A 13,004-nucleotide genomic window follows, 5' to 3' on the forward strand; every position below is an offset into this window, starting at 1 on the left:
TTTCTCAAAGTTTTATGGTTTTACATTTTGAATCATTTTGAGTTAACTTTTGTATAAGGTATGAGATTTAAGTCAGAGAGTTTTGTGTAAAGGTCCACTTAGTCTAGTAGCATTTTTGAAAAAGCTCCCATGGCTTTCAAAATATCTCCTGTCAGTGACTCTCAGGTTTCATACATCATGTTTTTATGTCTTTTCTGCTCCCAGTATCTGCCTGCCTTGACACCTGTACTTGAATGTCTCGTACATAGGCATCTCTAACTCTATAGCATGAAACCATGAAGTCTTCTTTCCAGTCTCCTTTCCTGGTCCCCATCTCAGTTATTGAACATAGGAGTTCTTCTTTATACCCTCCATTCCCACATCGGTCCTCTGATTCTCCTTCTCAGCAAGTTCCCAGATCCAGTTACTTGTCTCCATTTCTGTTGCTACTACTATCAGTTCTCACATGGCCCACTTCAGAGGATTTCTGACCAGACTCCTGCTTATGTTCCTTCCCTCATGTAAGCTTTTAAAGTGATCTTTTGTAAGTGTGTGTTTGATTATATTGCTCTCCTGCTTAAACTCTTCCATGTCTTTCCATTGATTGTTCTTACAGGTTGGTGCCCTTACCATGCTCTACAGGCTGTCTGTGATCTTGTCCTTGGCTTTCTTTCTCATCCTCTTGTACTACTCTGCTTTCAAAGTGGGTGCCCCACTGAATGTCTTTCAGCCCCCAGTACCCAGCAAACTCTTCTTTTCCTTATAACCTTTTTTAAACATACATTCCTCTGCTTAGAATTTTACTCTCACCCACCCTTTTAACTCCTACAAATCTCAACTTGTGCATTACTCATACAGATGCTGTTTCTGACTACCACATTTTTTAACCCCCCCCCTCCCCCGATTATTCCTTTGAGTCCCCCTTCCCTGCTTTGTATTATTCGTTTAACATCTGTAATCTTAACTAGAAGGTACACATCATAATGCACAGTTTCCTGTCAGTTTTCTTCAGTGTGTACTCTGGCTCAGTTTGCAGTATATAAATGTGTAGTAAATATTTGTGAGTCAATGAATGAGATAGGGAATTACAGTAAGTTAGGAAGATATAGACAATTTAGGGTAATCTGTAATTCCAAGGCTTGGTTTACTTTTCCTATAATATTTTTGGATTTTATGTATTTGAGAGTGAGCTAGTGCATGAATAGAGAGGGTGGGGCAGAGGGACAAGCAGACTCCCTGCTCAGCCCCAAGACCCTGAGATCACCACCTGAGCCAAAGTCAGATGCTTAACTGACTAAGCCACCCAGGTACACTCCCACCCCGTCCCATAGCTATTTTAATGAGCTATCAGTACTTTGCTCTTTCTTGTCTAGTTCAGATCAGAGTATAGTAACTTGAGAGAGAATCATAAAGATTATTTCTTTTTTATCTCATTAATACATTTTGAGTAGCTATTTGTAGACAACTGAAAATGCTTTCTTTATTGGTTGATATAATACCAATTATTATTTGTATCCCAGTCGTCCATGAAGAGAGTATTTCTACTTCTAGATGACCATGGATTATTTCTGTCTGTATTAAGGGAACATGTCTTAAATAGTCTGGTTTTAAGTGCTGGCAGTTTCTTTTATTCCTATCTAAAGGCTCTGTTCTTATAATCTATAGTTTATTTCCTTACGTGAAGAAAGGGGAGGGTCATGACTGTTTTACATGGCTTGGGTAAGCCTTCCTTTTTTTTTTTTTTTAATTTTAATGTGATTATAGTCTAGAATTTGGCTATAATATAAACATTTTACATTTCCCATCTCTTTTTCAGGATCACTTAATCATGTTGTATAAATACTTTATTACTGATGAATGGTTTCTCTTGTCCTCTCAAAAGTGCAGTTTAAATGATCATGCTAGCTTGTGGATGGGGCAGTTAGTTAGCAAACATCCTTGCAAGAATTTCCTAGTATAATGAAGATTATGAATGGCCTGAAGAGGCTCAGGTTTAGGGATAAAGTTTTGCTCTACAACTTTGGAAACTGAAGCTATTTTTTGTTTGTTTGGTTGGGGTTTTTTATTTGTTTTGTTCATTTGTTTTTTGTTTTGATTTATTATTCTTAAAGGTGTTATTATTTTTTTTTTCAATTTAACTCATTTAATGCAGCACCCAGGTATTATAATCAGTGCAAATGAGCCCAGAAAAAGAAAAAAAAATTCACTGACACACACATTCACAATCAGGAGTTCTGAAATTAATTTGATAACGGAGGCACAACTTGTCAATATTAAATTATAATATAATATTTGATGTCAACTTTTCTAAAAGTGGAGAATCAAATGTACCTTTATGAAATAACATCAGTTGTATTTTCATGACAAAAATCTGTATTGTGATTGACAAGGAACAGTTTTCTAAAATTAAGTTATCTCTCCCCAGATTTTTATGAAATAACCTAGATAATCAACAATAATCAAAAATGCATCTTAGAAGCATTTAATTCTCAGAGATTCTGCCAAACACCTCATAGGGCTTCATTCAAGGAATGTCTTTAATCTGTTTTATGCATTTCTAAAACCATAATATTTTTTCTTGAAACAAATTACTTTGCTGAAGCAAAATATTTAGTATTTTACTTGATGGGAATGTTATTACATCTACATTACATGTGCAATTAAGATCATCCCATTCAGCAACCACATATGTCTCTTTATTATTACATGTCAAAGGTGTTATTTTTAAGTAATCTCTAAACCCAGCACTGGGCTCAAACTTATAGCCCCCAAGATGAAGAGCCACACTCTTCACTGACTGAGCCAGCCAGGTACCTCACAGCTGAAGTTTGTTTTGTTTTGTTTTTTTTAATTTTAATTTTTAATTTTTTATAAACATATAATATATTTTTATCCCCAGGGGTACAGGTCTGTGAATTGCCAGGTTTACACACTTCACAGCACTAACCAAAGCACATACCCTCCCCAATGTCCATAACCCAACCCCCCTTCTCCCAACCCCCCTCCCCCCAGCAACCCTCAGTTTGTTTTGTGAGATTGAGTCACTTATGGTTTGTCTCCCTCCCAATCCCATCTTGTTTCATTTATCCTTCTCCTACCCCCTTAAGCCCCCATGTTGCATCATCACTTCCTCATATCAGGGAGATCATATGATAGTTGTCCTTCCCCGCTTGACTTATTTCGCTAAGCATGATGTGCTCTAGTTCCATCCACGTTGTCGCAAATGGCAAGATTTCATTTTTTTTATGGCTGCATAGTATTCCATTGTGTATATATACCACATCTTCTTGATCCATTCATCTGTTGATGGACATCTAGGTTCTTTCCATAGTTTGGCTATTGTGGACATTGCTGCTATAAACATTCGGGTGCATGTGCCCCTTCGGATCACTACGTTTGTATCTTTAGGGTAAATACCCAATAGTACAATTGCCGGGTCATAGGGCAGTTCTGTTTTCAACATTTTGAGGAACCTCCATGCTGTTTTCCAGAGTGGTTGCACCAGCTTGCATTCCCACCAACAGTGTAGGAGGGTTCCACTTTCTCTGCATCCTCGCCAGCACAGCTGAAGTTTTTTTAAGTTGAAAATATTACTGTGCTTGTGTTTGTGGCACATTATCTTTAAATGATCCTTAAACTTTTTTATCCTACTATCCTTGAATTGTCTTAATATTTAGCAAGAACTATTTGAAGACAAAGAGCAATAAGGGTTTTGGAGCATATATTAATAAAATGAATGTGATTCAGTGTGGAAATAGAATCAATCACTCCTTTTAGGTTAGGTGTATGTGCTGCTAATAGATGTTAAGGAAAATTTTATTTACCTCACTTTTTATGTAGGTACGAGAACTGTTTTTTTTTGTTTAGACATCCAACAGACATTTGCGTAGCTATGGCTTTGTATAAAATGTACTTTCTTTTGGCTCATGAGTACAAAAACTTGCCTCCTTCCCACCTGAAAGACTCTCCATCCCCAGAATGAAGAGTGGAATGTTAAAAATTGGGGGAAACCGGAGCGGGGGATGAAGCTTGAGAGACTGTGGACTCTGAGAAACAAACTGAGGGTTTTGGAAGGGAGGGGCGTGGGGGAATGGGTAAGTCTGGTGGTGGGTATTAAGGAGGGCATGTATAACAGGGAGCACTGGGTGTGGTGCATAAACAATGAATCTTGGAAACTGAAAAAAAAATTATGTTTAAAAAAAAAAAAAAAGAAAGGTGGTACTTGGATAATTTGTAACCTGGGCTGGTCCACATAACTCCTTTTCTTAAGATCAGCCCCTGAGTACCTGTCTGTATTTAGCATTTCTGTAATGTAAGGATCAAGAATAGTATTAACTCATTAACAGATTATTAGAATTTGAGCAGTTTGTGGAGAAACCAAAACCCAGATCAAAACATGGATCTTCTAATTCTGTTAAAGCAGCAAGTGCTTTATTTAAAGCCACTGTATACAAGATACTCTTTGAGCCTAGTGGGAAAGTCAAATGAATGGATATAGATTTCTGTGTGTTAGAGATCTGGGAGAATATACAAGGAAGTTTAAAATCTCGTGATTCTCCACCTAAATTTAGTGTTTTGAAGTGTTTTTCTTTCCCTCTTATAAACATTATCTGTGGAAGTTCCCAGAGTTTGGTGCAGTCCCGTAAGGGAGACACTTGCTTAAATTCTCCAGGATGTGGGAATTATTGAATAATTTCCATTATCAAATAATTGCACTATGACTAATAATAATGATCTACAGTAGAAGTTTTTAGATTCCTTATTTTTCTGTGGTTTGGTTTAGTCAACACAAGGATGCATTTGGGTAGCCAGATTGCAAAGCTTACAGGCTAGAATTGTCTTGTCAAGTTTTATTGGAGGAAAAGAGGACATTTGGAATAGTAGGGAGCCAGAGGAATGTTAGGCAAGGGAAAGGCCTGGGCAAAGTCCCAGAGGACAAAAAAAGTTTGTAATGGATTCATTGTTCACTTAGATCTAATCAGACTTGTGGTCTTAGCTTGTGTATTTTCGAGATTTATCATCTTTCTTCTATAATTTCCTTTGCCTTGATTTTCTTTTAAGCATGTATTTCATATATTTTGAAGCTTAAAATAACATTAAAGGAGAAATGAAATTATTTTGTTTGAGAAAGGGTTAAAAAGTTGAATAATCTTGATCTATATAAGGATTTCCTAAAAGAGATCTGGGAAATTCCCAAAATTTGTTTGGTTCAGAGAACAGTTCTCAGGATTAGAGAAATTGAGGAGTCCTAGACAGAGGCTCTATATGATCATAAATAACGATTTGATCCTCACAAAAGTGTGAATAAAAGCAATTTAACCATCAAATACCGTATTCTGTTCATTATTATAGATATGGTGAAGTTGGTGCTATTGACTAACATGATGATAGAGAAATTTTCAGATGAATATAACATTCCTATTCTCTGGAATATTTAGGGCTACAGTCCTAGTTTCTGATATTCTTAGAGTCTTTGGTATTCTGTTTCTAAGAACCATTATTTAAAAAAAAAAATTAAGACTGTAATAAAGTACTGACATTAGAATTTTTTAACTACCCTTTTATTCTTAGAGCCATAACTAACCACTGTTCTCATTTTTGCATATTATCTTCTAAGCTTTACTTGTATGCATACTTCTTAGTGGTGTTCCTTTAAAAGTTAAGAAGGAACATTGAGATCTAGAGAATTAAATATGATTTCTTTTCTCTTTTTAAGGTATGTGTTGGGCGGTGGAGCACTATGTATGGAACTTCTCACAAAACAGGTGACTATTTTCTTATGGTACTCATATTTTTTCAGTCTGAATGGAGTGTTTTGATGATGTAAATTAGATTTTGAAGTGGAAAAGCTCTGATGTAATACCACCTACTTAAAAAAATTGTTTTGAAGAGCACCTACTTTTAGTAATGAAAAGCTACTTAGGGCAAACCAATAAAATGACACGGTACTTGGTTCTTAATCTATGCAAGTGTGTGCACTTAATCTATGCAAGAACAGTTTCTCTATAAGGTTATAATTTGCTTATGTTTGATACTTAGAACATAGGGGGACTTTTTTGTTTTGTTTTATAAGATTTCAGGAACAGTCAAACTTTACTTTTTTCTTTTGTATACAGACTTCTTAACATGGTCTTGCTGTTGTCAAGCTGTTATGTGCCATTTTATTAAGTTTTCCAAAGTGGAAATCAAAAGTACCATTGTGTGTTACGAAAGTGTTTTCTTCTTCCTATAGGGCTGGAGCAGTGCCTACTCAATAGAATCAGTTATCATGCAGATCAATGCCACATTAGTCAAAGGCAAAGCCAGAGTACAGTTTGGAGCAAATAAGGTACTTTTATTAAGAAGATCACATATTTTCTGTTACCTTATGAGGCTTTTTCTTCTTCTTTTAGTCTTTGTTATTCTTACTATAGGTAAACATGTCTATAATTTTAAATCTAATATTGGTATGAACATACTAATAAGTTAAAAATTATATTTATGTTGAAGTTTCCCGAAATTGAGATCATGTTATAGTAGTTAATTTCCAGTGAGCATTTATATGCTTGGCTCTGATCTAAACTTCTTACTTGTAGGTAATATTTCAATCCTTTTACTGACCTTAGATATTATTATTGTCCTCATTTTGTAGATGATAAAACTGAAGCACATGTAAGTTAGATAACTTGTGTAAGGTGACAGCTGGCAGAATGAGGATTGGAACCAGTCTGGTGTTATTACTTTTATATATATACTCTTACCCATGGAGTTCTGTTCTTTATTCACTATGTCAGAAACCTCTTTCCAGGTCTAATTGTAGTTATCTGTAAACAGTTAAATGGACCAAGGATAAGACTCTAAAGTTAGTATATTTTGCAAAAATATTTGTTGATGGAAATTATCCTGACTTAACTTATTAAAAAATTTGGATGTTCCTAAAGGTCTGTGTGAATTTTGTGCTAGATGCCTATCCAAATAATATTAAATTTAAATGTGTATTTATAACTTCAGAACATGAGTTCACTACAATCTTCGCTCACAGAAGAAGCAAAAAATTTTAAAATGATTTTAAAATGATTTTTAAAAATCATTTATTTGGTATAGTACTATATAATAATGGTTTTACTTGAGCTCTTTTAATGGCTATTTCTTCACACTGAAATAAAATAACATTTTTAGAAGATCTAGTGAATTGCTTAACTACATTTAACTAGAATTTCTTAATAATGTATATATTTTATGTGTATTAAACATGTCTGTAGAGTGATTATGTAGTAAGACATCAAATTTTTACACTCTGGTGAGTGATCCCATTAGATGAGAGATCTGGCTTTTAGTTTTTTCTTTAAGGGAGATGGGGAGGTGCTACCTGTATTGTCTTTTATTTATAAATGAGTGAGGTTGGTAAGCCAAATGTGAGACCTTTACGTAATCCTGAAATTCTCCAAGGAGGCTAAAATGCTCTCAAGTTGGTTGTATCCACAGTTCTCATCAGAAGCAGACATAAATACTCTTCTGAGGAAAGCTTTTCTGATTTAGACCTACAGCATTCTTAAAAGTTAAGATCAAGCACATGTGAATTCATGAAGGATCACAAGCAAACAAGCCAGTGTACACGAGAATGGGTAGAAACAATAAATGAGATATATATTCCCAAAGACTTCAGTTTTGAAATAATCAGACACACAGAGACTTCAGATACTATAGTTATGAGAAAATGAATAGTTATGTGAAAAACATAATGTAGAGAAAAAGAAAAAAGAATCCTAAAATTGTTCCAACAATAAGACCATCAGGAATAATGAGACAAATATGAAAAAGAATGAAATAGAACTTACAGAAATAAAAATATAGTTGAAATCAGAAACAATAGATGGGTATCAGAAGGGAGAATTAATTGGTTAGAAGAAATAAATCATAATGTCATACAGAAAAGAACATGAGAATAGACATTATGGTAGAAGTTGAGAGGTGATGATCAAATTGAGGTCTAAAATGTCTTATTGGAACTCCAGGCAGAGATAATAAAATTATGTTAAAAATCAAGAGAAATAGAAACCAGAAAGTAAGGTGGTAAAGGCAGGTCACAAGTATAAATGGACTGAAGTTACCAGTTAGACTGAGTTAATAAAAAAAATCTAGCAGTTTCTAGTAAGTATGTTTAAATTGTGAGGCTAGAGGGGCATGTGGGTAGCTCAGTCGTTTGGGTGTCTGCCTTCAGCTCAGGTCATGATCGCAGGGTCCTGGGCTCAAGCCCCCTATCACATTCCCTGCTCAGGGAAGAGCCTGTTTCTCCCTCTTCCTCTGCTCTTCCTCCACTTAATGTTCTCTCTCTTTTTTACATGCTTTCTCTCTCTCTCTCAAATAAATAAAATCTTTTTTTAAAAAATTGTGAGGCTAGAAAAAGATTGAGAAGTTTTTGTTGTTGTTTTAAGGAGAGAAGCTGATAAATATATGCCAGTATACACTAAAAAAAAAAAAAAAATGACATGGCTATATAGTATCTAAGTAGAATTTTCGAGCAGGAAGCATTAGAGACTCCCTAATGATCAAAGTCAATCACTAGGAGGATGTAATAATTACTCACTTTACTTAAAAAAATAGCATCAAAATATAGGTTAAAAATGTGATAAAACTAATATAGTAATAATCATCTGTTTACTGTACTTAAAAGTGGTGAAACCAGAGGAGAAATTGACAAAGTCACCATCATAATGAGAGATTTTAATGTACCTTGTTCATGGTAAGTTAAATATGTGAAAGACATAGGAGATTTGAACAACAAATTAAGCTAGGTCAAATGGATGATTGTAGGACTCTGTGCCCAGTAGTTAGGCACTACATCTTTCCCAAGCATTTATGAAATATGGGAAAAATAATAAATTTATATATAAAAATAAGCCATAGAATTTGAATATAATGCAATTAAGGTTAAAACTCAGCAATGGAAAGTTAATTTAAAAAATCCACATTGATTTGGAAATTAAACACAATTCTAAATCATGGTTTAAAAAAAAAAATCTATGAATGCCTTTAGCTCAGGTCATGATCCCAGGGTCCTGGGATGGAGGATTGCCACCAGCTCCCTGCTCAGCAGGGAGTCTGCTTCTCTCTCTCCCACTCCACCTGCTTGTGTTCCCTCTCTAGCTATCTATCTCTGTCAAATAAAAAAAGAAAATCTTTTAAAAAATCATACAAAAATTTAAAAATACTTAGAACTGAACCATAATGGAAATACTAAAATCCCTCTTTCCTTCTCTTTCATCTCTCTCTCTGTCTGGAACATTCATGAAACTAATACTGGTCAATGAAGAAAACTTCAAATTTTGAAAGTAGAAAAAAGACAGGTGTCATTCTCCAATCCTAATTAAATTAAAAACTATAATAACAAAATCGGAAAACAAATGTTCCTTTTGTGGAATTACAAAACTGAAATAGCCCTTAATGGGGCTTTGAAATGAAAACTACAGAATAGCTAGAGAACAGCAATAGTGAAATCACTGCATACTGGAAATTAAATGAGAGCTCAGAGGGAATACTCCTTGCTCTAAAATCCATTAAAAAAAAGAATAAAAATGAACCAAGCCTCTAGCTCAGTGTTAGAAAGGACAGTCAAGTAAGCTGGAAGAAAGTAGAAAGAAGGGGTTAATAAGGTCAGTGAAGTAGAAAACAGAAGGGGCTAACTCCCTGTTTAGGGGAAAGTGTCTGCATTGGCAGTCTCTTTAAACTAGTAATTGAAGATCATGCTATTGACAACTGAGAGTGGGGAAGGCTAATGTTCTTATTTTTCTCTTCCTATCTTGTAAGTGGGCGGTAGGGTTAGGAAGTGACTGCTTCTTGATCATTTGCAAGTTTCAGTTTATGTGTATTTTGTCATATATAATCTACTTTTATTGTATTTTTGTTCTTTGAACATATAGACCAACTAAAAAACACTACTTTTCATTAGCTTGGAGATAGCATTATGGCATGTTTTATGTTTTTCAGATACATTATGGGAGGGTTTTACTATTTTTAAAGAGCTCTTAGAAACTGAAAAAGGCTATACTCTAGAAAAAGAAAAAGTTACAAAACATCCATTTGCAGAAATAGAAATGAATGGCTTCTGAACATTTGGAGATAAATAAACTCAGCCTCCCTCAGAGATAGAAATGCAATCAAACCCACACTATGTTCATCTTCCACCTCTGATTTTGTCACAAATAACAAAGGTTTATAAGAGCACTCTGGTGAAGCCATGTAGAGGCGTTCTCACACATAGCAGGTAGGCAAGCCCATTTATACAGTCTTGTAGAGAGCTATCATAGCAACACCTCAAGATTACAAAGGCATGTATGTCTTGGCCCAGCAGTTTTGAAACTCAAGGACTTTTAACCAGTGCTTTGGAAATACTTCTGCAGAGTTGCTCACGGTTACATTGTAGCAACAAAATATTGAAAAAAACCTAAATGTCCACCATTTGGGGATTAATAAAATGTTTGACTCTCCATTCAGTGGAATATTTCATGATTTAAAAAAACAATGAAGCTTTTTGCACACTGATAGGGGAACAAGGTCCAAGATATGTTAAGTGAGAAAAGGGGTAGAACAATATCTGTAGCATGCTACCTACCATTTGTTGGGAGGAAAAGCAGGATATGGTGTCTAATAACAATAAGCTATACATGATTTATATAATCTTAAGTAGATACAAGAAACTCTTTAGTACAAGAGGACTCCTTTAGTAATGCCTCAGTGCCATTTATGATATTAGATTTTTAACTGAAGATGTCATTGATGGGGTTGCTTGGGTGGCTTAGTGGGTTAAAGCCTCTGCCTTCAGCTCAGGTCATGATCCCAGGGTCCTGGGATCGAGCCCTGCATCGGGCTCCCTGTTTGGCAGCGAGCCTGCTTCCCTTCCTCTCTCTCTGCCTACTTGTGATCTCTGTCTGTCAAATAAATAATAATAAATAAAATCTTAAAAAAAAAAAAAAGATGTCATTGATACACATAGTCCTTAAAGCTTAAGGTTACCTTACCTGAAGGTCAGATTTTGTTTTTGGTTTTGTTTTTTGTTGTTGTTGTTTTTTGGGTGGAAGTTACAAGGAAGAGAGCGTTTTATTCATGTCCAAATAGCGTTCTTTACCTTGATTCATCAGTGGAAAGGGGTACTAGAACTATAAAGCTTTATACTTGTCCAGTGGTAAGAGGATTTATAAAAATGAATTAAGTGTAAATAGATTTTTATTGTGGTACAACTTTGGTTTTGTTCCCCTAAAGTGGTAGAGAATAATGGAATTGAGAAGTGAAAATTATTTTTGAAATGGAAATATAATTCAGTTTCATGTGTTCTTTTAAGCATAGTGGTGATGCATCCATAAGTTATTTGCAGTGATTTTCATCTACTTATAGTTTTTATTTAACATGTATAATTCTCTTTCAGAATCAGTATAATCTGGCAAGAGCCCAACAGTCCTATAATTCCATTGTACAGATACATGAGAAAAATGGTACGTTTAATTCAATAAGTATTTATTACCATTTATAGAAGTTTTATATAAGATATTATTGATAACTTACCCTGTTTATTTTTGTTTTTGCTTTAATTTCTTAAAGTACTAAAAAAAAAATTCTTAAAGTACTATTACCACAGTGAAAAAGTTTAACTTAACTTGAGAATGCACACAAAACTCTTTGTATCCTAAATACTTGGACTGAGAACCTGAGTCAAAGTCAAGATTTTTCAGTAGATTAGTGAATAAATCACTTTACTCATTTGAAATGTATGATATTAGGATAGGAGCTGAGTTAAAGGCAATTGTACAGGTGGAGTTCTTGCTGATACTGAGTAAATGTAATCAGGATCCTGAACCAGCTGTTTCTGAAACATCTTCAGACTACTTAATGCCCTTTGATGGTTACACACATTTATTTATTCAAGTAAAAATAGTTTTTTTTTAAATTTTTAAAATTTATTTCCAGTGTAACAGTATTCATTGTTTTTGCACCACACCCAGTGCTCCATGCAATCCGTGCCCTCCATAATACCCACCACCTGGTACCCCAACCTCCCACCCCCCGCCCCTTCAAAACCCTCAGACTGTTTTTCAGAGTCCATAGTCTCTCATGGTAAAAATAGTCGTAATTTCAGTATGTATACATACACTTAAGAGTATTTGAGTTTTAAGTTTTAAAAACTTAAAATAGCTGTATTAAACTTTATTCTGCTTTAAATTTTGCTTGTATTCACAATGCATATTTTGAGTTATTGTCTCAAACAGTGAGGTGGATTTGGAATTAGAAGACTGATTTTTCAAGTGCCATTTGTGTTACTCATTAGCTCTGCATCTCTGAGCAAGTCCCATTACCTCTCAGCCTCTGTTTCCTCATCTCTAAAAAAACATATCGGTCTTGCCAAACTTGTGAGGAAAAAGAATAGTGCATTTGCATGGTGCTTTGTAACTAAGTGCTGACAACAAGATATTGATTATAGCCATGGTAGTAAAACTGATGCTTTTTTGTGCAGAGTAAATAAATAAGAACTAGTTTTCTTTAAGGAGAGTATTTACAGTAAAGTGTTCTTTACTAGAAATGTGGTAGCTTGTGACTTAATATCTGTGCTTTCTACTCACTTTTATTTTAATTACAAAGCAAACTCTACTTTTTCAGTGACTATTTCTGAAAGAATAATACTTAAAACAGTTCAGGCCTCTGAAGAAGGAAATGATAAAACCTGAGGGCAAGACTGGGTTTTCATAATAATAATTCACAGCACACTAAATTAGTAGATCCACAGGTACTTGTATAGTACTTCGTAACCATGTGGATGCTCCACATTTCTTGGTATATTCATACTGTTCCAATGGCTGTTTCATTGCTAAGCAGTACTTCATTTAATTAGCCTTTCTATAGAAAGCTTAGATTTTTGTTGTCTGGGCATTTTTCTTCTCTTTTATTTATTTTTTGTTGAAGCAAACATTGTGGTCAGCATTCAAAAATGTTTATGGAAATGTATTTTAGAAAGCGTGGGTGTGTATAAGCTTAGCTTTGGGCAAAGAACAGTAGAT

General features: G+C 34.6%; 1 protein-coding gene across 6 annotated transcripts in view; it reads left to right on the forward strand.

Moving 5' to 3' along the window:
- Positions 1-13,004, forward strand: part of UBE2Q2 (ubiquitin conjugating enzyme E2 Q2) — a 73,308-nt gene that overhangs the window by 58,295 nt on the left and 2,009 nt on the right. For all 6 annotated transcript variants that reach the window (XR_014313093.1, XR_014313094.1, XM_082736001.1 and 3 more), the window contains 3 exons: positions 5,696-5,744; positions 6,212-6,307; positions 11,381-11,447. Coding sequence is in view for 4 of the 6 variants with exons in the window: in XM_082736001.1 (XP_082592127.1) it covers positions 5,696-5,744; positions 6,212-6,307; positions 11,381-11,447 (212 nt within the window). In the remaining 2 variants the exon portion in view is untranslated. The remainder of the gene's footprint in view (positions 1-5,695; positions 5,745-6,211; positions 6,308-11,380; positions 11,448-13,004) is intronic.

The sequence above is a fragment of the Mustela nivalis genome, assembly GCF_964662115.1.
Source record: "Mustela nivalis genome assembly, chromosome: 6".
Taxonomy (NCBI): Eukaryota; Metazoa; Chordata; class Mammalia; order Carnivora; family Mustelidae; genus Mustela; species Mustela nivalis.